The sequence below is a fragment of the Pan paniscus genome, chromosome 18, assembly GCF_029289425.2.
Source record: "Pan paniscus chromosome 18, NHGRI_mPanPan1-v2.0_pri, whole genome shotgun sequence".
Classification (NCBI taxonomy): Eukaryota; Metazoa; Chordata; class Mammalia; order Primates; family Hominidae; genus Pan; species Pan paniscus.
In genome coordinates this window covers 763,021-788,744 of record NC_073267.2, presented here as the reverse complement: position 1 = coordinate 788,744, position 25,724 = coordinate 763,021, and the positions used below count along the sequence as shown (strand labels likewise).

Sequence of the window (25,724 nt, the reverse complement as noted above, 5' to 3'; positions counted from 1 at the left end):
TGTGAGATCCTGAGCAGCTGGACCCCACCCTCCTCTCGGCCTGGGGAAGGCACCCGTCTGTGGCTGCAGAGCTACGGGGCCGAGGGCCTAGGGCTGAGCATTTGAGGCAGGCGGCGGTGGGGGCTGCCTCCGCCCAGAATGGATCCATGGCTCAGGGCCCCTCTTGCCCGTTGGAGGCCTGGCAGATCCCTTGAGCCACACGGGATCCTACAGAGAGGGCTGAGCACCCCAAAGCCGGGCTGCTGTTCCAGGGCACTGCTTTCTCTGTCACCAGGCCTGTGGACGGCAGATAGCAGGGGGTCCTGGCCAAACTCAGGACCAGGTCGTCCTGGGCGTGGAAGAAGAGGTGCTCAGACCTACGGAAGGGCAGGTGGATGGGCCGGGGCCTGGGGAAGGCACAGGCTGATCTGAGCAAGGGGCCTCCCCACACCACAGCACAGCCTCCGAGACAGACTGGCTGCTCTGCCTGGCAGAAAAATCAATTGTTCTTGTAAATATGGCCTGAATCTTGTGCTCCATCTAAACCCTTTTGGTTCAGGAAGAAAGAAAACCTGCCTCTTCATAAGAAGCACAAAAACAAAAAGTCTCCGCGAGCAACACGGGTGTTCTGTGGAGCTGAGCGAACTCCGTGATGCTGCCTTCCCTGCGCTCAGCCCCGCGTGGCGAGGGCTCTGAGCTGCCCCTGGCAGAGTGGACGGGGGTGGACTGGGCCCGGCGAGGCTCAGGGCGTCCAGCTGGAGCAGACAGACCCAAGGCCGGGAACCTGCTCTAACAGCGGGCTTCTGTGAAAGCCCAAGCAATCTGCCCGCAGACAGCCAGGCCTCTCCCCGCCATCACCACTCGGAGAAGGGCATGGATGCAGCCGTGGCCGGCGGGCTCCCGGCCGCACCTGCACATTCCTCGGCCTGGTTGCCGAGGCGGCACAGCCCAGGCGTCCGGCCCGGGCCCCTGTGGGTGGCAGAGTGGCCATGATCTTTGCAGCCCCCACTCCGGGAGGTGCCTTCACAGACTCTGCACCCCGCTGACCGCAGGTGCAGGCAGAGGTGGGCTGGGCCTCCTGGGACACACCCTCCCTTTGGCCCTGTAGTTGTCACTGACTAGCAAGGACAGCCTCACCAGCTCCAGAGAGGAGAATGAGAACCCGGGTCCCCAGGACCAAACAATCGCCAGCGGGGTGTGTCTGCTGGGAGACACCTTTCGGAGTCATCCTGGCAAAACCCAGGTGGGTCAGGAAGACGGTCTGCACTTCAGGACGGTTTCAATGAAGTCAGAACAAGGCCTAACGTTCAAACGTGGCCCCGGGACATGGGTGAGGAGGGCGAAGGCAGGCCACGGCCCTTCTGTGGCTGGAGACGCCGAGTGGAGTGTCACTGACCCCGCAGTCTGCGCTGTGCCGGCCTCTCTCGGTGGGCCGAGGTGGAAGGGGGCCAGGGGTCAGGGGTCAGCAGCGGGAGACCTCGGCAGGGCCCCCACCCTCCCTGCCCTTCTGCCCTGGTTCTGGTCTCCACAACCCCGCAGCCACTCCAGGGCCACCCTCACCTCTGCAGGGCCTGGGCAGGTTCATGGGCTCAGAGACCCGAAACCCTTACAGAGATGTTGTTTTGAACTTTAGAGACGGGGTCTGACTCTGTTGCCCAGGATGGTGCAGTGGCTCACGCAGGGCTCACTGCAGCCTTGACCTCCTGAGGCCAGACCACCAAAGCCCGGAAGTAAAAGCTCGCGTCAGGAGCCCAAAGACCCAAAGCCAGGCCTGAGCGAAGCCCTTTTGGAATTCTCAACCCAGAACGCTCCTGAAGTCGCGGCCACACGTGCTCACCGAGGAGCCCTCACTACTGCAGGATGGTTACCTTTGAAGGGAGCGGGCTCAGGGCAGGCGACGTGAGGGGAGACGACGACGTGGGGGGAGACGACGTGAGGGGAGACGACGACGTGGGGGGAGACGACGACGTGAGGGGAGACGACGACGTGGGGGGAGACGACGACGTGGGGGGAGACGACGACGTGAGGGGAGACGACGACGTGGGGGGAGACGACGACGTGGGGGGAGACGACGACGTGGGGGGAGACGACGACGTGGGGGCAGGCGACGTGAGGGGAGACGACGACGTGGGGGGAGACGACGACGTGGGGGGAGACGACGACGTGGGGGGAGACGACGTGGGGGGAGACGACGTGGGGGGAGACGACGTGAGGGGAGACGACGACGTGAGGGGAGACGACGACGTGAGGGGAGACGACGACGTGGGGGGAGACGACGTGGGGGGAGACGACGTGGGGGGAGACGACGTGGGGGGAGACGACGACGTGGGGGGAGACGACGACGTGGGGGGAGACGACGACGTGGGGGGAGACGACGTGGGGGGAGACGACGTGGGGGGAGACGACGTGGGGGGAGACGACGTGGGGGGAGACGACGACGTGGGGGGAGACGACGTGGGGGGAGACGACGTGGGGGGAGACGACGACGTGGGGGGAGACGACGACGTGGGGGGAGACGACGACGTGGGGGGAGACGACGACGTGGGGGGAGACGACGTGAGGGGAGACGACGACGTGGGGGGAGACGACGACGTGGGGGGAGACGACGACGTGGGGGGAGACGACGACGTGGGGGGAGACGACGACGTGGGGGGAGACGACGACGTGGGGGGAGACGACGTGGGGGGAGACGACGTGAGGGGAGACGACGACGTGGGGGGAGACGACGACGTGGGGGGAGACGACGACGTGGGGGGAGACGACGACGTGGGGGGAGACGACGTGGGGGGAGACGACGTGGGGGGAGACGACGTGGGGGGAGACGACGACGTGGGGGGAGACGACGACGTGGGGGGAGACGACGTGGGGGGAGACGACGTGGGGGGAGACGACGACGTGGGGGGAGACGACGTGGGGGGAGACGACGAGGTGAGGGGAGACGACGAGGTGGGGGGAGACGACGACGTGGGGGGAGACGACGACGTGGGGGGAGACGACGACGTGGGGGGAGACGACGACGTGGGGGGAGACGACGACGTGGGGGGAGACGACGTCGTGGGGGGAGACGACGTCGTGGGGGGAGACGACGTCGTGGGGGGAGACGACGTCGTGGGGGGAGACGACGTCGTGGGGGGAGACGACGTCGTGGGGGGAGACGACGACGTGGGGGGAGACGACGACGTGGGGGGAGACGACGACGTGGGGGGAGACGACGACGTGGGGGGAGACGACGTCGTGGGGGGAGACGACGTCGTGGGGGGAGACGACGTCGTGGGGGGAGACGACGTCGTGGGGGGAGACGACGTCGTGGGGGGAGACGACGTCGTGGGGGGAGACGACGTCGTGGGGGGAGACGACGTCGTGGGGGGAGACGACGACGTGGGGGGAGACGACGACGTGGGGGGAGACGACGACGTGGGGGGAGACGACGACGTGGGGGGAGACGACGACGTGGGGGGAGACGACGACGTGGGGGGAGACGACGACGTGGGGGGAGACGATGGGCCACTCCTTACTGCACAGAGGCCAAGTTGAATGGAAAATCGAGGCAAGTGTCCAGAAAAGTCCAACACAAAAGACCCGTGTGCCCCAGTCATCTGGGCGTTGCCAACACTCAGCTCCAATTCAAAAGGGAGGTGATAAAGCCGCTCGCTGCGAGCAAGACGGAGCCCGCCCCGAAGCAGCCGGGACAGCAGCACCCAGAGCGTGGAGGCCGTGGGCCTGTGACTGGCGCAGCCCGTCCTGGGAGGCGGCCTCTTTCTTAGGAAAAGGGAGGAGTAGGAAGCTGCATTCTGTCCCCCAGGGCCTCGGTCAAAGCCACCAGAGCCCTGAGGCCACACCGAGAAACACGGATGCCCTGTCCGGCCGGGGCAGCCCTGCAACCTGTGCCCAGGGTGGGGGATACCATTGGGGGCTCTGCTCCGTGCTCTGAGGGGCAGGCGTGGTGCCTCCCTCGAGCTGGGCTGCACTCCCCTGGGCTGGCCCCAGCCCGGCGCCGGTCAGCCTTGCCAGGTGGGGTCTACCCTTGTTGCCTCTCTGTGCTGAGCCGCCGGTGCCCGGCCCGTAGATGACTGATTTACTGATTGAGGGCGCCAGGCACTCTGTCAGCTGTACAGGGACCTCAGCCCCACGCCGGCCGCACGCTGCGGGGTGACACAGGCTGCCCTGGCTCTCCCAGGCTCCACCAGCCTGTGCACCACCCCTTCATCCATGTGGGGGAGCGGTCATGGGGCCACAGCACCTGCTGTCCTGGGGCGTTGGGAGAATTCAGCGACCACCAGGGCACTGAGCCAGGCAGGCAGCTCTTCAGTAAACGCCAGGGCTGCCGCGCTGACCCTCCCCAGTCCCAGCGCCCTCCGTCGGAGCACAGCAGGGGTCGCCTGTGCGTGCACGTGGTGGGGAGGGCTCCACGTGTGGAGCCCCAGCTGCCTTCCCGCAGTCTGCTAGCCCACCGCTCTCGCCCATCTCTAGCCTGGGGGTCTCCTCACCATGCACCTTGGGGGCCTGTTTGCAGCAGCAGACAGGAGCTGCCTGGAGCTCAGGCCCCACAGCAGCGGGCAAGGGCAGGAGTGGCCCCAGGGATGCCAACCCAGGGGAGGGCCAGGCAGGAGGCCAGGGTGAAAGAGAAAGAGCGGCGTGGCGTCATCAGACACCACGGCCTGACCCCGCAGGCCAGGTCCAAAGTCTACACACGCCCCACACACCCGGCACAGCAGACCCCACGCCTGCCCCGCGGCTCCGCCTCCCTCCCCATAGCCAGAACCACGGCCGCCACCCCCAGTAGTCCCAGGCCAGTCCCTGGGGATCCCGGGAGTGTGACCCGAGGCTGCCGGGAGCTGCAGACTGGAGAGGCCCTCCCAAGGTCTGAAGCTCGGCCTGGTGCTCAAAAAGCAGGGGCCGAGAGTCCTCTGCCCTCTGGAAAACGAGAAAGGGAACGACAATCCGTTCTACATTTTTCTGTTTAAGTTTTTTGAGACAGCGTCTAGCGTCTCACTGTGTCACCCAAGCTGGAGTGCGGTGGCACGATCACAGCTCACTGCAGCCTGGACCCTCCCAAGCTCAGGGTTTGTATTTTTATTTTATTTTGAGACGGAGTCTCACTCTGTCGCCCACACTGGAGTGCAGTGGTGCAATCTTGGTTCACTGCAACCTCCGCCTCCCGGGTTCAAGCGATTCTCCTGCTTCAGCCTCCCTAGTAGCTAGGATAATAGGTGCCCGTCACCACGCCCAGCTAATTTTTGTTTTAGTAGAGATGGGGTTTCACCATGTTGGCCAGGCTGGTCTTGAACTCCTGACCTCAGGTGATCTACCCGCCTCGGCCTCCCAAAGTGCTGGGATTACAGGCGTGAGCTACTGCGCCTGGCCAAATTTTTTTTTTTTTTTTAATTAACCAGCTATGGTGGTGCACGCCTGTAGTTCCAGCTACTTGGGAGGCTGAGATGGGAGGTTCTCTTGAACCCAGGAAGTAGAAGCTGCAGTGAGGTGTGATCACACCACTGTACCCCAGCCTGGGTGACAGAGTAAGACCCTGTCTCTAAATAAATAAATAAGTGAATGAATGAAAAAAAGACAGGCACCGGTGGATGAGACAGGGAGAGAGGCCCCACATGGCTGGCCACCAGGGAAACGCAGATCAAAGCCAAGGGGACACCAGCTCCCACCCCCTGGGACGGCCAGAATCACAAGGACAGACAACGGCAGGAGCTGTCGAGGGAGTGGAGACGCCAGGACCCTCCCCAGCGTTGCCAGTGGGAACTAGGTAATGCAGCCGCTGCGGAAGATGGCTTGGCAGTTCCTCAAGACATTATGAAAGTTCACCACACGCCCCAGCAATCCCACTCCTAGGTATCTATGCAAGATAAATGAAAACAGGTCCACGCAAAACCTCGTAAAGAATGTTCACAGCATTGTCCACAGAAGCCACGTGGAAGCAGTCCTAGCGTCCATGAATAGATAAAATGCGGTTCATCCTGCAAAGGAGCAGTGAATGAAACTGCCTCGGGCTGCAGGTGCATGAATCTGGAGGGCACGGTGCCGAGTGAAGAGGCCAGACACGGGGCCCCACGTCCTGTGGCCCCACATCCACGCACCTTCTGCACAAGGCAAACCCAGCCAGCCACGTCCTGTGGCCCCACGTCCACGCACCTTCTGCACAAGGCAAACCAAGACAGGAAGCCGGTCAGTGGCCGTCGGGGGCTGGGGGTCCCTGTGGGCTGCGGGATGCTGTAGCGCTGGACTGTGGGGCTGGGGGTCCCTGTGGGCTGCGGGATGCTGTAACGCTGGACTGTGGGGCTGGGGGTCCCTGTGGGCTGTGGGATGCTGTAACGCTGGACTGTGGGGCTGAGGGTCCCTCCGAGCTGCGGGATGCTGTAACGCTGGACTGTGGGGCTGGGGGTCCCTGTGGGCTGTGGGATGCTGTAACGCTGGACTGTGGGGCTGAGGGTCCCTCCGGGCTGCAGGATGCTGCAATGCTGGACTGTGGGGCTGGGGGTCCCTGTGGGCTGTGGGATGCTATAACGCTGGACTGTGGGGCTGAGGGTCCCTCCGGGCTGCAGGATGCTGCAACGCTGGACTGTGGGGCTGGGGGTCCCTGTGGGCTGTGGGATGCTGCAACGCTGGATTGCAATGATGGCTGCACAACTCTACAAACCACTAAGAGTGACCAAACTGCACTCTTACAACAGGTGAGTCTGGTAAGTTCTACCTCAACAAAGCTGTTGTCGGCACACGTGGAGATGCTCACTGGGAGGCGGCTGGTGCGTTAACACCAGGAACTGGGAGGCGCTCTCGTGCCACCACATGCAGGAGGAGCACAGACACTTCCTCTGCCGACCACCAGGCCCCACACGGCCCCTCCCCGGCCCTGCCTTTGTCTCTCTGTCCATCGGGGTAACTCGCAGACAGGGCTCCAGGGCTCCCCCACACGGCCCCTCCCCGGCCCTGCCTCTGCCGCGTCTCCCTGTTCATCGGGGTAACTCGCAGACAGGGCTCCAGGGCTCCCCCACACAGCCCCTGGCTAATCCTCTGCATCCCCAGTCCTTGTCGGCCGGAGCTCAGGCCTCAGCGTGGATGCCACCTAGAGGCTGGTTCCCAGGCCTGGCCACCTGCCATGGCCTTGCCCACTGCCTGCAGCTCCACGCCCGTCCCTCCCACCTGGGGGCCAACAGACAGCAGGACATCGTCCCCCGTGGGAGCTGCCGCCAGGTGCAGCCTGGCAGGCCCTTTTGAGTGTGAGACGCAGGCACATCGCCTTCAGAAGCCAGGCCTGGACCCGCTGTGAGAGCAATGGCGGCCACTGCAGCACCGGCCCCGAGGCCCCGGGCCCCTGAGTGTCCCTGCCTCCAGTGAGGGCCAGGACGGGGTGACGGCAGGAGCATCGGTGGGGTCCAGCCAATCCAGACCTCATCACCTGGACTGCCTCCAGACCAGGCACCTCAGAACATGATGGCAGCTCCGGAGGGACGCAGCGGGTAGCCAAGGCCACGGTGACAGCTGTGAGGAGCCAGCACGTGGAGTTCGGCCACCAAGCCATGTGGCCTGTGACCCCCGGGGGGGAAGCAGGCGGAGCCCAGCGAGTGCTGGCAGCTTTGAAACCGTGGGCAGCAGGCAACATGCCCAGAGCCTGCAGCCGCCAGCGACCCCAGCCCAAAAAGAAGCTTCAGGAACAGCTTCTCTGCGTGGAGCAGCACAGCCTGTGAGAAACACAGGGCCGCCGGGATTGGGCGCACTAGCCCCCATCCCCACCACCAACCAGCCAGGCTGAGGCCGGGGTCTCAGACCTGCTCAGCTCCTGCACCCTGGGGAAGAGAGCTGCCACAACTGGAAGGAGCAGGGACCCACTTCTCTGCAAGCACCTCTGCCAAGGAGGGGGCACCCTGAGAACGAGGCCCTCTGCCCCCGGGAGCCCTCCGGGGCCACCCCTCCCCACCTCTTACCTTCGGGCCCGGGGCCGTGGGGGCTGGTGCTGCCGGCTGACCAGGGCACCTCCCCAGACAGGCCCCCCTGGGCCGCTCCTACACCAGCCAGCCGCTGCCGGGGGACCCGGGTAGGGCGGTCCCCCGGGGAAGCTGTGGTCCGACTCGGTCTCTGCGGCCAGGGAGGAGGCGGAGCTCCCCATGGCCCCCCGGCCGGCGGCCGTGCTGAGAGCCGGACCTGGTCACCTCTGGCCGGCAGCGGGCGAAGCGGAGCATGGAGGGAAGAGACAGGGCAGCCGGCTGGTCAGAGTGACACACAACAAAAATAAACAGACAGAGAGAGAAAATAGAGAAGAAACAGCATGATTCACACACACAGCCCGGGAGGACTTCCCAGCATGCCCAGCCGCCTGGGGTAGGCTGAGGGGACATCTCAGTGCAGGGCCTGCGGCCCGACTTCGGCACCCACAGGGCTCCTCCCTTGGGGCCCTAGGACACCCCCCGACCCCCAAAAGCCCGGCATCACGTCTGTGGTATTCAGAGACGTTTTATTCCTTGGTGAGAAAAGAGATCACACGCTTTTGCTTTATCACAGAAGGAAGGGTCAAGAGAACGTCTACCCAAAGGTAGGCAGGGGAGGTAGCAGAGGGCGTAGGGAGCTGCTGCAGGCCAGGCTGGATGGAGATCTGGGGGGCCGCGTCACGCAGCTGCCCACATGCCACTCTGGAGCCTTCCAGAAGGACAGGAGCCCGACTGTGCCGTGTGCACCCACAGAGCCAGGCCCCGAGAAACAAGGACCCTGTGAGGCTGTGGCTGAGGGCGGGGGCCGGTTCCTGGGGTCTCCCCTCCAGAGAGGCGAGAGCCACCCCTGCTGGGAGGCCCGGGAGAGGCACAGGCTGTCCAGGGCCTCTGACACGCGGCCCACCTGTGCCTCTGGGAAGGCCACCTTACCCCCTCTGGCTGAGGAGAAATCAAATACAGTTGAGAACGTTAATCCTGAGATGGGAGGACCCTGCCCGTGCAGGCAGCTGCTCTCCCCAGAGTCCGATACACTCCCCTCTCCCCGCCAAGATCGGGCCAAGGTGGCGTCCCCGCAGGCTGGCCGGCTGTGGGTTGACCAGCAGTTCCTGCTGTCACACACGTCACAGCCCTTCTTCCAGCTTCTGATGAAGTCTCTGGGACACACAGCCAGCGTCAGGGTAGAGCTTAGGAGGAAAGGGTCAAGTAAGTGTCAAAGCTGCCGTGCGTGGGGGATCACCTGAGCCCAAGAGTTCGAGACCAGCCTGGGCAACACAGTAAGACCCTGTCTTTATAGAAGACTAAACACTATCCGGGTGTGGTGGTGTGCACCTGTAGACCTAGCTACTCAGGAGGCTGACGTGGGAGGCTGGCGTGAGCACCACAGCTGTAGACCTAGCTACTCAGGAGGCTGACGTGGGAGGCTGGCGTGAGCACCACAGCTGTAGACCTAGCTACTCAGGAGGCTGACGTGGGAGGCTGGCGTGAGCACCACAGCTGTAGACCTAGCTACTCAGGAGGCTGACGTGGGAGGCTGGCGTGAGCACCACAGCTGTAGACCTAGCTACTCAGGAGGCTGACGTGGGAGGCTGGCGTGAGCACCACAGCTGTAGACCTAGCTACTCAGGAGGCTGACGTGGGAGGCTGGCGTGAGCACCACAGCTGTAGACCTAGCTACTCAGGAGGCTGACGTGGGAGGCTGGCGTGAGCACCACAGCTGTAGACCTAGCTACTCAGGAGGCTGACGTGGGAGGCTGGCGTGAGCACCACAGCTGCATTCCAGCCTGGGAGACAGAGCCAAAAAAAAAGAAGCACCAAAGAACATATTCTTTGGAGCTCAGGGAGGCCTGGGGGCAGCCCTAGGTGAGCAGGCTGGGGGGGTGGGGGTGCAGTTCCACTTCTCCCCCGCGACGATGGGGAGCAGCAGAGGGCAGGGATGTGGGGGGCCTTTCCAGTCAGTGCTCTGACACCTGGGAGGGGCCTGCAGCTCTGAGGCCGCAGGGGCTGAGCTCAGCGAGGCACGAGCACCTGGGATTGCACAGCAGACGCGCCAGCCCTTCCCTGGTTCCTCCCCACAGCCTTGGGGACAGAAGCTTCAAGGGCAGGGGCTGAGGGGGTGAGACAGAGAATTCTGGATCCCCTCTCCTTTGAGGCCTGGGGCAGAAGCCGCCGAGTCCCCCGTGTGGTGATAACGTTCGCCTGAACCACTTCACTCGGCACGAGGGTCCGTTTTCTCTGAAGGTGCTGGGGTCGTGGGAGGGTTGAAGCATTGCAGGCCCTGCACCCTGGAGACCCTGCCATCCTGTGGTGGCTCAGGCCTGCCCCGTAGGCAGAACGGTCACAGGACACACGGGGCCAGTGTGGGGTGCGGACCAGAGCCCAGCCCTAAGCCTGGTCCAGCCCGCAAGTCAACAATGGCTTGTAAATTTTTAAATGGTTGGAAAAAAATCAAAAGAAAAACAATACTCTGTGAGAGGTGAGAGTTCCATGAAATTCAGGCCTCGGGGTCTGCAGGGTACAGCCTGGCTCACTCGCCTGCAGGTGCTTCTCCACAGGGACCACCCTGTACTCACACCTGCTCTCGAAGGGGCACCTGGCGGCCACGCCGGAGAGCACCGCGCAGTGTGGACGGGGGCCACGGGAGTTGTGGCGGATCTCCTGGTAGCCACGTAAGACAGGTGGAAAGGAACAGACAAAAGAAGCCTTGGCGACGTGCTCTGTGTGATCCGAGGTATCTGAGACATCGCTGCGTCCGTGTGAAGCGAACGTAAAACATGACGGAGACATCCAGGACCCGTTCTCCAGGCCGGGTCTCTGGACGTGCCACACTACAGGCCCTGCAGCCACCAGTGCTGGCGGCCTCCACGAGGGGCAGCGCTCAAACATGCAGGACGCAGGCGAGGTCCACGGGGCCTCGAATGCCACACGGAAGCAAGGCCGGGAGCCCAGCACGCACGGAGCAGGCTCGCTAGCAGGGAGCCCACGCATTAACCCAGGGCCTCTCGCGTGGCTACGCCAGATGCCGGAACCACCCAAACGGCCCCTGCGTTCCCCAGCCCAGGCCACGCAGGAGTCCGTCACGGGAGACGGGTTGGGCATTTCCGACACTCCCCTTCTGTAGCCAAACCCTGAGCGGGGCAGGGCGGGGCAGGGCAGGGCTTGGGTGGGAGCGGCGACTAGCGGAGGTGCCACGGGACAAAAGCTGCTTGCACCGGGCCCTGAGCTGGTTTGGCTCTGACAGGAGCCCTGCCCGTTCTGTGTGAGGACTGCACACCTGCCGGGGCCAACCTCAGCTCCTTCACCACTCACCCACCCACGCACTCACCCACGTGGCACCTGGGGTCACACGTGCTGCTAGAAACACAGGCTCCTACCAGGCCCCGCCTGCTCCTCACTGATGCCTTTAGCAGGCCCAAGGCAGAAGTGGTGCCCAGCTGCACCCAGGGCAGGAAGCGAGCTGCTCACCAGCCTCCTGCTCCCCTGCGCTCACTCAGAAAACCTTTCTTGAGCTGGAGCCAGTCTCAGGCAACTGACCCTGTGGGCCCCATCTGGACAGGAGGGAGGCCTGTCCTAGGAGAGCAGGGACAGCACAGTCCCCTCCCGTGGGTGCTCGGAAGAGAAGAGAGGAGCCTGCCCAGAAAAGCAAACGTCCCTGTCACGGAGGCTGGACGGCTGGCTCTGTTAAGCCCTCTCCGGGGTTTTTCCAGCACACGCCAGGGGATCTCCAGAGATGGTATCGCTGAACCGCCCCGATCCGCTGCCAGAGGAGTCAAGAGCCCCGTGAGGGGTGGCGGGGGCCCTGCCCTGGCTGGCGAGGCCCACTAAGGAGCAAGAGCTCCCGGGACACAGCTGCCAGCCACGTGCCAACCTGAGGGTCCCATCGCATGGGTGACTGTGGGAAACTGGCACCGATGCTCTTCCCGAAATCCACCCTGCTGGCCTTCCCGAGTGCAGCTGTGGGTCCTGGGTCCCCCTGTGTTCCGTCCACTCATGATGGACAGATGCTAGTACAGGATGAGCAGCTACGGAAAAGGCTCCCAGGCCAGGTGCAGTGGCTCACGCCTGTAATCCCAGCACTTTGGGAGGCCGAGGTGGGTGGATCACGAGGTCAGGAGTTCAAGACTAGCCTGCGCAAGATGGAGAAACCCTGTTTCTACTAAAAATACAAAAAAAATTAGCCGGGCGTGGTGGCGGGTGCCTGTAATCCCAGCTACTTCGGAGGCTGAGGCAGGAGAATGTCCTGAACCCGGGAGGCGGAGGTTGCAGTGAGCCGAGACCGCGCCACTGCACTCCAGCCGGGGAGACAGAGCGAGACTCCGTCTCAAAAAAAAAAAAAAAAATAGGCTCCCAGCCCGCGTTCCCCTAGAGGGAGGGAAATGCATTTAGGAGGAAGACTCCGATGGGAGGGGGCCCCAGGAAAGAGGGGCAAGAAGTGGTGGGAAGGAGGGAGGGCAGCACCAGCAGCCACCCCCAGGGACAGCGCCCAGCCAGGGCTGACTGCATCTCAGCCGTGGGTGCTGGCTCCGGCCAGACCTCGGCAGGGGGGTTATCATGTCCAGGGCCACTCGCCTGAGGACAGCAGGGACAGGGCCTGCTGCGGCCAGCCAGAGGCTCTTGGGAGGAAGGCTCGCCTGCCACTCCCAGGTCCGGCCCACCTCAGGGCCTGGGCACACGTGAATCACCCAGTGCAGTGGCCCCGAGGACGCAGGTCAGTCCGTGGTTCCTATCCTGGCTCCGTCTGAATAACCGGGGGGGCGTGCAGGGGCACTGTCACCAAGGAGTGTGCCCAGGCCAGGCCCAGGGACAGCAGGGTGAGGCCCCCACAGAGCATGCCGAACTCTGACCCCTGACCCCAGGGTCATGCCCTGGGCCGCTGCTGCTCCTGTAGGGCCTGCTGCCGGCCAAGCATCTGTGCTGCTCCCGTGAGCTGCATGTGCCCCCCCGGCCTCTGCTGTGGGCCAGGCTGTTTCAGGTGCTCGCGAATGGGAACCAGCAGGAGCCGTGACCACAGGGGCTGACTCTCAGGGCGGCGCCTCAAGAGTGGCCGTGACTCATGACTGTCACAGAGCCAGGCTGCAGCCACGCCCGCCTCTGGGCTCCCTGGAGGGGCAGGGTGCGGAGGGCCCCGGGCTGTGTGGACCCATGCCTGACCCCCACAAGTCCAACTGTGCAGCTCCCCGCCCTCCCTGGGAACCGATGCCCTAGTTTTAAACGGGGCGGTGGCCTAGATCCAGCCTCAGAGAATTGCAGAGGTGAAGCCGCCACTGCCCTGTGGGGACAAGTGGTTAATGAGCAGGGCCAACTGGCCGGTCCCTGTCCTGTATGCCACACACACACCCCGTGAGGGCAGCAAGGAGCATCCAGCCAGGGGACGTGCACGAGAAGGGCCAGGATGATCACACTGCCCGGGGCTCAGCACAGGGCTGAGTCCCGGAGGTGACCGTCGCTGCCCCGCTCCATCTGCGGCCACTGAGGTCTGCTGGGGGTCTCTGGTGCTGGCCTTGACAGCCCACTCGTGGCAGGACAGGGTCTCGAGGTGCCTCTCGGTAGGTGGTGGGCTCAGTGGGGGTGACCCGTGGGGACGGAACGCATGCTCCTGAGGCTCCAGTGGATGCAGGCAAAGGCACCTCCCGGGGTCGGCGTCCCTACCTGGGGAGCTGGGAGCCCACATGGGAGCAGGGCTGCCACAGCGACCCCCAGCCTTGCGTGGGCGGCACCCACAGCTGTGTCCACTCCGCATACACTCCTCACTGTCTCGCTAACTAATCATGTACACGGCTGTACCCCCGAGCCCTCCCCTGCCCCGCAGGTGACACAGGCGTGTCCCACTCACACAGCACCTGCTCCTGGGCCCTACATCTCCGTCAATCTTTCACAGAGCCATCTTGCCACCATGGGAACCACAGCGACCCCAACAAGGATGCCCCGGTGTCACCCCTGCCAGAGCTGGGGGTGTGGGGGGCAGCAGATGGAAAGCGGGGGACCCTGTGTCCAGGCAGCTGGCGGCCTGGCCTTGCCCCACGGCAACCCCACTGCGCCCTGAAATTGCACCCACCAGACCAGAGGCTGCTGGTCCAGGCAGGAAACAAGAGCCAGCCACTACTGGGACGAAGCTCAGTCGGTCCCCACAACCTGAAGACAGGCACCTCTGCCTTTGTCCGCACTGACGCTAAGGCCCCTGTGGAGGAGATGACCCCAAGGACAGGAAGCTCCTGCATGAGTCGGGTGGGAGGGCTGAGGACAGGGCTTCCCATCATCCCTACAAGAAACCAGGTCAGGGCCCCGCCCTGGGGGAGGACGTGGACTCCGACCGCCCGCCCCAAATGACAACTGGCAGGACAGCATTCTCCAGAAACAGGTGCAGGCCGCTCCCCAGGGACCAGGCACCCTCCTGGCTGAGGACAGCGACGGGGGCCGTGCACAGGCTCCTCACCAGCCCCAGCCCCAGCCCCAGCGCTGCCGTGGGGATGGGGAGCTCCATCTGGGGGCCGGGGCCACGGCACAGGGGAGGTCCCCAAAGGGACAAACACCCCTGTCGGGACCCCAGGCCGCCCTCACCATCGCCTCCCACGACAGGACCACGGCCCCGTCGGGACCCCGGGCCGCCCTCACCGTCGCCTCCCACGACAGGACCACGGCCCCGTCGGGACCCCGGGCCGCCCTCACCGTCGCCTCCCACGACAGGACCACGGCCCCGTCGGGACCCCGGGCCGCCCTCACCGTCGCCTCCCACGACAGGACCACGGCCCCGTCGGGACCCCGGGCCGCCCTCACCGTCGCCTCCCACGACAGGACCACGGCCCCGTCGGGACCCCGGGCCGCCCTCACCGTCGCCTCCCACGACAGGACCACGGCCCCGTCGGGACCCCGGGCCGCCCTCACCGTCGCCTCCCACGACAGGACCACGGCCCCGTCGGGACCCCGGGCCGCCCTCACCGTTGCCTCCCACGACAGGACCACAGCCCAAACGGCTGGGAGAACGAGGCTCTTCAGGGCAGGCAGGGCTGCCGGCCTCCAGGGGTTCTGTGAATCAAGGGCTCCGAGAGGCCCCCCAGCCGTGGGCACTCCAACCCTACTGCTCCACAAACAGTTCTGCAGCCCAAGCAAACCCATAAACGAGCCGCAGGGCTTGGGAACAAACTCACCTGAAGCTGCAGCAAGCTCCCAGGCCCTCTCTGTGCCGCGTCTGGGCTGCTGCCTAGAAAGGGAGGCATTTAATCAGGCACCTCAGCTTCCACCAGGAGGACTCTGACCCCGGAACACCAAGCCCCGCCTCCAGCCCTCTCTGCAGGAGACAGAGTCCCAGGAAATCAGCCCCGGGAGCCCCTTCGCCTTAGAAGCTGTCCGAGCTTCTGTCCTTGGGTGTCTGTCCGAGCGCCAAAGGCAGCCCGGGGAGCAGCAGGGGCTCCGCAGGCTCCTCGCTACCCTGGTTTAAGGCCCTTGACCTGTCCAGTGCAGTCAACCTCCGGCCAGCCAGGACCGCAGACAGGGCCATTCAAGATCCCGTCCGGACCTCCCACGGCCCGACCCTGCTACAAGGAGCAGGCCGTGGGCAAGAGTCCATGAGCGGGGCTGCGGAGCAGCACCAGCCGGGGAGGGCGGCCGAGCTTCCCGGGCACTGCCAGGGAAAGGTGCCCAGCTTGGGCAGGCACAGGCGCACAGCCAGGTGGCCACCTAGACTCCCCTGGACCCCGGCCCAAGTGCCACCCGGCCACTACAGCTGTCAGCAGGGCGGCCACGGCTTCGAGCCAGGCGGCTTTGCTTCTCTAAGGTCATGCTCTCCGTGGCGGACCCACTGCGGTGGGCAGGATGCTCACGCTTCCCGCCCTGTCCTTCCTGGGCCCTGTGTAGGGCCCACCGTGGACTCCTCACTCAGCCATCACCCTCTTTTTTGTTGGTTTTAAATTTTTTATTTTATTTTTTGAGATAGAGCCTCGCTCTGTCACCCAGGCTGGGGTGCAGTGGTGCAATCTCAGCTCACTGCAGCCTCCGCCTCCCAGGTTCAAGCTATTCTCCTGCCTCAGCCTCCCAAGTAGCTCGGATTACAGGCGCCCGCCACCGTGCCCGGCTAATTTTTGTATTTTTAGTAAAGACGAGGTTTCACCATGTTGGTCAGGCTGGTCTCGAACTCCAGACCTCAGGTGATCCTCCCGCCTCGGCCTCCCCCAGTGCTGGGATTCCAGGCATGAGCCACCATGCCTGGCCCCTCACCCTCTTTTGTGATCAGCATGAGGATGGTGTGCAGGTGTGTTCAGTGACACAGGCATCACCTGTTTTTTTTTTTTTTCCTCTGACAGAGTCTCGCTCTGTCGCCCAGGCTGGAGTGCAGTGGTGTGATCTCGGCTCACTGCAAGCTCCACCTCCTGGGTTCACGCCATTCTCCTGCCTCAGCCTCCCGAGTAGCTGGGACTACAGGCGCCTGCCACCATGCCCGGCTAATTTTTTTGTATTTTTAGCAGAGATGGAGTTTCACCGTGTTAGCCAGGATGGTCTCAATCTCCTGACCTCAGGTGATCCACCCGCCTTGACCTCCCAAAGTGCTGGGATTACAGGCGTGAGCCACAGCGGCTGGGTTTTTTTTTTTTTTTTTGAGACAGGGTATCGCTCTGTCACCTAGGCTGGAGTGCAGTGGTGCCATCTCGACTCACTGCAACCTCTGCCTCCCGGGTTCAAGCAATTCTCACGGGTTCAAGCAATTCTAGTGTTTCAGCCTCCCAAACATCTGGGATTACAGGCACACACCACTACGCCCAGCTAATTTTTGTATTTTTAGTAGCGATGGGGGTTTCGTCACGTTGGCCATGCTGGTCTCTACCTCCTGACCTCATGTGATTCACCCACCTTGGCCTTCCAAAGTGCTAGGATTACAGGCATGAGCCACTGAGCCCAACCGAATTCTACTTTTTTTTCTTTTTTTTTTTTTTTTGAGACGGAGTATAGCTCTGTCGCCTAGGCTGGAGTGCAGTGGTGCCATCCCGGCTAACTGCAACCTCCGCCTCCCAGGTTCAAGCCTGGGAGGTTCTCTTGCCTCAGCCTCCTGAGTATCTGGGATTACAGGCACACACCACCACACCCAGCTAATTTTTTTTATTTTTAGTAGAGATGGGGTTTCACCATTTTGGTCAGGCTGGTCTCGAACTCCTGACCTCAGGCAACCCACCTGCCTCGGCCTCTGAAAGGGCTGGGATTACAGGTGTCAGCCACCGCACCCAGCCCCGACTTCTATTTTTAACAGGAAAAAAGGACCAGACAAGCACTCGTGGTTTTTGGCACTTCTCTACTTCTGTGCTTGCCATGTGGTGGCAGAAGCAGCCCTGGTCTGGGCAGCCCGGTGACCTCGCTGGTGGCCAAGCAGAAGCCTCTGGGACACAGGGGGCACCTGTCACCCCAGAGAAGGAGACGGGGGCCTTGGGAGCCGTGTGGCCCTGGGCACCTGTCATCCCAGAGAAGGAGACGGGGGCTTTGGGAGCCGTGTGGCCCTGGGCACCTGTCACCCCAGAGAAGGAGACGGGGGCCTTGGGAGCCGTGTGGCCCTGGGCACCTGTCATCCCAGAGAAGGAGACGGGGGCCTTGGGAGCCGTGTGGCCCTGGGCACCTGTCACCCCAGAGAGGAAGACGGAGGCCTTGGGAGCCGTGTGGCCCTGGGGGCACCTGTCACCCCAGAGAAGGAGACGGGGGCCTTGGGAGCCGTGTGGCCCTAACCCAGAGGAGGCCTCCTGGCACCTCTTTCCCCATCAGCTCCAACCTCTCTGCAGCCACCTTTTCAGGAGGGGCAGGAACTCCAGAAAGCTCCAAAACTTATTGCCTTTCTCATTACAGGGGACAGGGAGGTGGGTGGTAGGGAGTGGGGATCAGGCAGGGGGCAGAAGGTGTAAGAGGTTCAACCTGCCTGGGGGACTTCACTTACAAAGGGCAGAGGCTGGGTGTGGTGGCACCCACCTGTAGTCCCAGTGCTTTGGGAGGCTGAGGCAGGAAGATCACTTGAGCCCAGGAGTTTGAGGCTGCAGCCTCTAGGACCGCCAGGGAGGCGGGGATGGCAACCCTTGAAGCTTCCCTTTGACCTCAGGGAATCTGACAAATCGTTGTATCTGGAGGCCAGGATGGCGAGGCTGATGCCCATGACCCGACGGGACTCAAGGGTCCACCCTGGTGCCCTAGGTGAGTTCTGGGGAGGGCGGCCACGCTGCTGGCTTCCCATGCAGCACTCAGGCAGGCCCCTCAGAGTGTGCAAAGCAACAGCCTGACGCAGCTCATCTTGGGGGGCCCACACGGTCCCTCCTGGGGTCCCTGCCCTGGGCTAGGATGCCCCCATCCTCCCACAGACCCCATTCCGTGCACCCTGTGGGCCCAGCAGCAGCCCCTGTCCTAGTGGTACAATGTAGCTGTCCACAGACTCCACGCCCAGACACTTCCCTGGGCCACGCACCGGGAGGTCTCCACCCAGCTGTGTGTGACCCACATAGTGACAGGGTGTGGCTGAACAGGTCTCCAGGCCCAGCCTCAACCCATAGCCTCCCTGCAGCGAGACACACATGCAAAGATCACAGGCCAGCAAGCCTGTTCTCTCAGACTGAGAAACAGGCCGAGCTCAGGTGTGGCCGTGTCCACGCCACAGGGGCTGCTGTGCTACTTTCCTGGAGCACCCAGGAGTCCCCCTGGGCTGCCAGAACCCAGGTATTCAGAACTGCCTGTGGTGAGGGCCAACCCCAGGTGCTCACTGACCGCCTGCTCTGTGCACGGTTGCATGGCGCTAGACACTAGGCCTGCCAAGAAACAGAAACGGCCCCTGCCCTCAGCGCCACATCCAGCAGGGAGACAGGGCGGTCCCAAGTGTAAGTGCTGCAGGCAGATCCCACAGTGGGGAGCCAGGGACCAGCTACAGGGTAACATGAGAACCGCACAGACCTCAGCGTTCTCTCCAGCGTGGGGCATGAGAGTCCAGTGGCTCCACGCAGCTGAGGCACAGCCTGGTGGTGAGAAAATCCACATCCACACCGAGTGCTTACGAGGGATGCGGAAGGGCTTTAGGCAGAGAACAAGTCCCACTGGGCTTCTGGGCACTCCTGCTGTGCCAGGGGTCAGAGGGCAGGACCAGAGGGACAGAGCAGGAAAACAGGAGAGCAAAGCGCACGAGGCAGCCCCCGGGTTGGGGGTCTCCTTCCTCTGTGTCTTATGAGGAAACCACCCAAGCCCACCCTCCGTGTCTCCTGTCATTTCAGCCTCACGGTCCAGGGCCGAGCGGCCGCCCAGGACAGACACAGACCTGACAAGTCACCAGCCTTCCTGGGTTTCTGTCACTGTTTTTCAAAGACCCCAAGCTGTTTCGTTTAATGATGTCCTTCTCAGCACCTGTCCACGCCTGTTGCCGTGAGTAGAGGCAGCACACCGCGGGCCAGAGGGCTGGACCAGGGGCTACTCGGCCACCAACGGCCGAGTTCTTCACTGAGCGGCTCAGGCCCATGAACAACACCTGTGGTTCCGGAGGATTTTCCGGGCAGCAGAATCCTTCCCTCCAATTGCCTCGTGTGAACTGGTGGAACCAGCAGGAGGGAGAGACCAGGCGCTCAGCCTCCCTCGGCCCCTCCCCTGCCACGAACAGCTGTCTCCAGCTTCCGTTCCTCACCTGTGGCACTGGGGTTACCGGAGTGCTGCCCAAGGCCAGGGCAAGAAGCAAGTGAGGGGTGCCCGGAGAGAGAGCCAGCAGGGCTTGAGGCTGTCACACAGATGCAGGATTACAGGGGACCAGCCACTTCCTGCTCTCAGAGACCACAGCCTGTGGAGGCCCAGACAGGAGGCCCTGCGCAGTTATGCAGTTACTGAGCCTCGGGCTCTCCTGGGGACTCAGAGGTCACTGGCTCCTCTGCCAATCAAGGAGCTCTGGAGAGCCTCAGACACAGACAGAAGCAGGAAAAAGAGGGGTGCTCCTCCCGCAAGCAGAAGGACCTCGGAGGAGGCAAGGCACACCCAACCCAAGGCCAGGCCAAGCTGGTTTCCTGCAGGACCTGCCTCCCCCAGACAGGCCAGAAAAACAATTTCTCTTGCCCCACTTCACAGTTGAGAAGTCACTCAGAACCGGAAGGCAGAATCACCCCTATATCCTTGCCCAGCCCCAGACTCTGGAAACGCGGAGGCAATTACGGGGCACTCCCACACTGAACTGTGACTCACGTTTCCGCACCCCTCAGACCTGGGCAGAGGAAGAGATCCGGGTTTCCCGAAGGAGAAGCACACAACTCTTCAGCACCCAACGGAGTCCCAGTCTTCCCCACTGGCCCCACACACCCAGGCCTGGCCTCAGGTTCTGGGCCTCACCATTGCTTTCCGGGTCTTGTTACCTGCAGTCCGGTAACAAACTCCAGAGCAGTAAGGGGGCCGCGAGAGCTCGCCCGGCCAGGGCCAGCTGACCACACAAGAGTTCCCCCGGTCAGGACTAGAGGGGCCCCTTCTGCAGCCAGCAGGAAGACAGCAGATTTGCAACTTCCCAGCTGGTGCGGCAGCAGCCCCAGAGGAACACGGAAGAGAACACTGGCATGGCTGGCACAGACGGGGCTCCCGCCAGCCCCTCCACGCCAGGTGGCCGCCCCCAGGCCGTTCCCCAAGTGACAGGGGAGTGATGCCCGCACCAAGCACAACATCCCTAAGGCGGCCAGGACCGCACGATGGGCCCGGATATAAGGGCACTCAAGGACAGGCAGGGCCGAGGCCGCCTCCGGTGTGCGCGGCCCCCGGGGCTGGCCTCAAGTGACCCACATGGCCCAGGTCCCTGCCGACTTCCCGCCTTCCTCTGGGCTCCCCTGCGAAGCATCGCCCAAGCCCAGCCCTGGCCCCCACCAGCCTGGAGGCGCCAGCGGGCGGCGGGCTGACCCCACTCCGAGGGCCCTGCCGTTCCTGCCCTGGCTCGGAGCCCGGCGCGCTCGGCCCCCGAGGCCTCCTGCGCCCCGCCGAGCCCGCGCTCCCCGCCGCCCTCCGGGCCCGCGCTCCCCGCCCGGGGTCCCCGGCTGGGCGCCCGGCCGGGCCCGGCCGACGGGACTCACCTCCACAGCCCGGCGGCGCCGCCTCGTCCTCGCGGCCCGGGCAGCGCGGCCCCGGCCCCCGGGCCCGCTCGCCCCCGCCGGCCGATCCACAACTTCTGCCTCCGGAGAGCGGCGGGGCCCCTCTCGCCGCCGGCCGCGCTGCCCGGACGGCCTCCCGCTCCTCAGCCGCGGGGCGCCCCGACCCGGCTCCGGCCCCGGCCCCTGCCCGCGTCCGGCGCCCGCCTTACGCTGCCTTCGTAGCGTAGCGCCCGGCCCGGGCCCCGCGGCTACGGCGCGCCCGGGGCGCACGCGGCGCTGTGAATCGCGCGCCCGGACTACGGCTCCCACAGGGCTGCGCGGCGCCGCCGGGGCGGAAGCTCGGGGCGGTGCCTGCGCGAGGCAGGCCGGGAGTTGTAGTCCTCGGGTGGCGCCCTCCCAGTCCGCCGACCGCCCGGGCCACTTCTCCTGCCCGCGCTGCTGGAGACGGCCGGGCCCGAGGCCTCGGTCCCCGGGAGGCGCCGCGCTCCAGGATTATCAGGGAGTGGGGCGGCCCGAGGAGGAACTGGAACTACAACTCCCAGAGGGCCTTGCGAGGGGCACGGAGGGGCGGGGCCTGCAGCCGCGGCGTCTGCGCATCAGCCGCGTCACAGACCCGTGGGGCTCGCGGGTAGCCGGGCCGGGGCCGTCCGTGTCCCGCGGGGCTCTGGGCGGCCGCCCGACCGAGGACCCACGACTCCGCCCCGACCCCGCCGTGTTCGCGAGACCCGGAGACCCCTTCGCGCCTTCCAGGACCGCCCCTTTCGCGACGCTGCGTGCTGTGCTTGGTCCTGGCGGCCAAGAGCGGCAGTGGCAAGGGGACCGCCCTGGCCCGAGACGCGGCCTGGCCTCGCAGCGTCGCTTGGGCACAGCCTCTCTAGGCCCCTTCTTCCTCGATCGCGGAGGGACGCCATTAAACGGCCACGCCGGGCTCAACTGGGACGCGGCCCACGGCGCCCAACCAGGGCCTGGGGGAGGGAAGCCGGGGCGACTCCTGGGTCCTTCCAGGACCCTTGCGCAGGCCTCATTCTCTCCCCGGAGGTCCCCTTCCCGCTGCCCTGAGGCCACTCTCCTGCCAGCAGCTGCTGGGCCGGCTCTCGGGAGAGTGCCTTGGCGTCAAGCTTATCAGGCTGCAGGGTGGGACGCGAGTGCTGAGGGCAGCCAGACTCCCGCTCTTAGGTGCAGTTGAGGAGCCTGAGAAGGCAGTGGCTCTGCGGGAGAGGGAGACACAGGAGCAGGGCTGGTCAGCCGAGATTCCGGAGAGACGGTTGTGGGCCGATTCTGTGGCGAGATTTACAAGTGAGAGGTTGGGTGACGATTGCTCCTGGGCCAGAAAATCTAAGCCAGTCTCGGCAAGACCTACAAGGCCAGGGCCAGTGCTCCTCAGAGGATATTCATGCTCCAGGAAAGCCAAGGATGGGCCTCCGTCATGCTGAGATGCTGCAGCAGGGACACCTGTGTCCCACGTGGAGCTCGGCTTCTAGCTGCAGTCAGGGCAGAAGCTGGCAGGAGGAGTTTACTGCTGTCCTCGGAAGCTTTTGGTAAGGACAGTTCATTCCTGTGTCTTGGACACCTCCCCCTAGGTCTGCTGCCCCCTCTGTGGAGACAGGCAGGGCAGCTGGATGTGCCGTTTGTTCCCAGACTATATGCATGCCAAAGCATCCCAAGGGCAGGAAATGTGTCCCTGGGGGCCAGTGGGGGTCTGGGGGCACAGAGGGCTGCAGAGTGAGAGCTGGCTCTCCTCTCTGCAACTTGGACAAGGCTCTGGGACCCTGTCCTCCCCAGCTTCCTCACCTGCATGGCAGGATACTGGCCAAGTGTGGCTTTCGAACCACAGGAGAGGGTGCAGTCAAGGCCTCACTCAGGGACCGCAGGTTCCTTTCCCTTCCCAGTCCTTCCCTGGCACTGCCTAGGTGGCTCCCTGGCCAGGGGCCAGTGGTCTAGCCAGCAGAGGGTTCACGGCCTTATAACCTCCCAACCAGAGAGGCAGCTGCAGTTGAGCCTGTTGATCTGATGCTGAGGGCCCTGCCAGCTCACTGCAGAGTGGCCAGTTCTGGCCAGTTTTGCTAGGCCAGGCCCATTTGGGGTGAGGAGAGGGTGGGAGCACCCCAGCTCTCCCCAGTAGCCTGTCATGGTGAAGGAGGAAGCCCATTCACCCAGAAGAGGGCCTCAGGAGGCGTCTTCAAGGTGACTGAGGTTTCCCCGCACAAGGAGAGTGCTGGAGGGAATGGGTGCGATGAGAGAAATGAGTCACTCGTGCCTCCGTGAGGCCAGCCTGTGATTGTCTTGAAGATTCTGAGTCACAAGACATCAGGCACACAGGCGTGAATTGTAAATGACTGCACAGCAGAAGGTAAGTGACTCTGGATTATCCAGACCATTGACCGAGCCCTGCTCCGTGCCAGTGCTTCCTGGCCTGAGGACACGGCTCTCACATCCAGACAGACCTGAGCAGCTAACGCAAGTGCGCAGAAGCTCGCCAAGTGCCCAGAAGAGCCAAGAGGCGAGCCATGAATCCCCCCTGGAGGAGAAGAGGATGGGGAGGGCCAAACAGAAAAGAACTGAAACTGGAGGCATCTGTTCAGGCACCCAGAGAAAGCCTCACTCGCACAAAGCAGCAAACAGAACAAACCCCAGTGCCGTCATGGAGCCCAGACTTGAGCACACAGGGACCTTGGCGTGGAGCACGAGGGTGCCAAGGCCCGCAGGTGGCCGACTTGTGTGCTCTGGTGCCATGCTCAGATTTGATGGGATGACCCTGCAATTGCCTGCTTTGTGAGCCGCACAGGCCTGGGTCAAAAAGACAACGGACCACCAGCCTGGGCAACACACATGGCGAGACCTGTCTCCACTTAAAAGATAATTAGGGTGTGGTGGTGTGTGCTTGTGGTCCCTGCTACTCGGGAGGCAGAGGCAGGGGCATCACTTGAGCCCGGGAGGTTGAGGCTGCAGTGAGCTGGGATGGCACATGGCGCTCCAGCCTGGGTGACTGAGTCCGTCTCAAAAAAAGAATGGGCGGCCGGACAGGTGAAAATAACAATGGATGGGGCCCTGGGAGAAGTTCCCACCTTTCTCTGGGCCACCACCTCCAGGTTACTGGACTGCCAGCAGGTAGAGGGGCCAGGGTGCCATCCGGGGGGCCGCTGAGGGGGTCCAGACTTCCTATACCTGCCCTTCAGCAGAGGCAGGCTGGGGCAGTCCTCATGTGAGGGGCTCTGCACCCACATCCGGGGGGCCGCTGAGGGGGTCCAGCCTTCCTATACCTGCCCTTCAGCAGAGGCAGGATGGGGCGGTCCTCATGTGAGGGGCTCTGCACCCACGTCTGGGGCTCTTGTTCCAGGGCAAGGGCAGAGCCGCTCCTCTCCATCCTGCCGGGCAAGATTCCTTGGTGCTCTTCCGTCGGGCAGAACTGACCAAGACTCAGAACATTCAATGTCAGGAGCCAGCTGGGGACAGGATCTGCCTTGGGAGACTTGGCAGGCCCAGTGACCATCCCACTGCACAGTTGGGGGTGGGGGGCGACACCCCAGAGGGACACGTTCGGGCCTCCTGGGGGGTGCAGGCTTCTGGGCACGTCCACCAGGCATGCACACCGGCCACCCCACCCTGCTCTCGCTCACCCACAAGGTCTCTGGCAGCCCTTCCGGAAATGTTTCCATTTCATCCTGTGTCCTCCTGTCTCAAACTCCTTTGGGCTGGAGACCCCAGTGGGTCATCGAGGTGGGGCCAGCTGGACTGTGGACAGCCCCACGTTTAAAATCTAGCGTGGAAACTGAGGTGCTCCTAGACCACAGTGGGGTATCAGGAGAAGGAAGCTGCTCCCCTTCCCCTCCCTGGCTCTGGCCTGGCAGTGTGGAGTGAGTTCCCCTCCCCACCTCCAGCTTCTCCCTCTAGGCAGAGATGGGCCTTACTGGCACCACACAGACCCCTGGGTAGGTGGGAGAGCAGGCCTTTTTCCTGGGGGGAGGAACTTGGCCTTGGACACACCCACACCGCCCACGTCACTCCTCAGTTCTTTTTTTTTTTTGAGACGGAGTCTCGCTCTGTTGCCCAGGCTGGAGTGCGGTGGCGTGATCGCTGCTCACTGCAAGCTCCACCTCCCAGGTTCACGCCATTCTCATGCCTCAGCCTCCCAAGTAGCTGGGACTACAGGTGCCCGCCACCACGCCCGGCTAATTTTTTTGTATTTTTAGTAGAGACAGGGTTTCACCATGTTAGCCAGGATGGTCTCGATTTCCTGACCTTGTGATCCGCCTGCCTGGGCCTCCCAAAGTGCTGGGATTACAGGCGTGAGCCACCGCGCCCGGCCTGTCACTCCTCAGTTCTAACTCATGAAGCAACCAGGGTTCTTGGGCCCTGTGACCTGGAACCATTCTGCTGCAACTGCACTGAGGGTTCAAGGACTCCTCACTGTAGGCCACGCCTGGTCCTCTTCTGGTCACCAGCCCGCAAGCAGCAGCTGGGCTGAGGGGACTGGCAGACCTGGGTCCTCAGCTTCCCTGGGCCTTGGTTTCTCCATCTGCATCTGAGAGTGACAGGCAGGCGGGCATCTCACACGGGGGGCGGGAGAGCGAGAGCCGCAGATGCACAGTCCGCTTCCTGGATGCTGGACCAGGTGGTCCAGTTTTCAAGGCTTGTGTTTTTGGGGGACTCTTGATCAGATGGGACCACTCCCCGCAGGCCATTCTTTGTGGCTACAGTGGCACTGAGCTCTCTCAGACTCCCTGGCTGCCCATGACCTCGGGAGCCCACTTCCGTCGGGACC

General features: G+C 63.7%; 1 protein-coding gene across 3 annotated transcripts in view; it reads right to left on the bottom strand.

Annotated features, from left to right (window-relative positions):
- Nucleotides 1–21,077, bottom strand: part of CAPN15 (calpain 15) — a 29,441-nt gene extending 8,364 nt beyond the window's left edge. For 2 of the 3 annotated variants that reach the window (XM_055100124.2, XM_055100125.2), the window contains exons 1-3: nucleotides 20,945–21,066; nucleotides 15,056–15,108; nucleotides 7,914–8,192 (exon numbers count right to left, since the gene is read on the bottom strand). In XM_055100124.2, coding sequence (XP_054956099.2) covers nucleotides 7,914–8,095 — 182 coding nt within the window. In that variant the 5' untranslated portion in view covers nucleotides 8,096–8,192; nucleotides 15,056–15,108; nucleotides 20,945–21,066. Of the gene's footprint in view, nucleotides 1–7,913; nucleotides 8,193–15,055; nucleotides 15,109–20,944 lie in introns of all 3 variants that reach the window. The other variant, XM_055100126.2, reaches the window with a different exon arrangement.
- Between the last annotated feature and the right edge of the window lie 4,647 nt (nucleotides 21,078–25,724).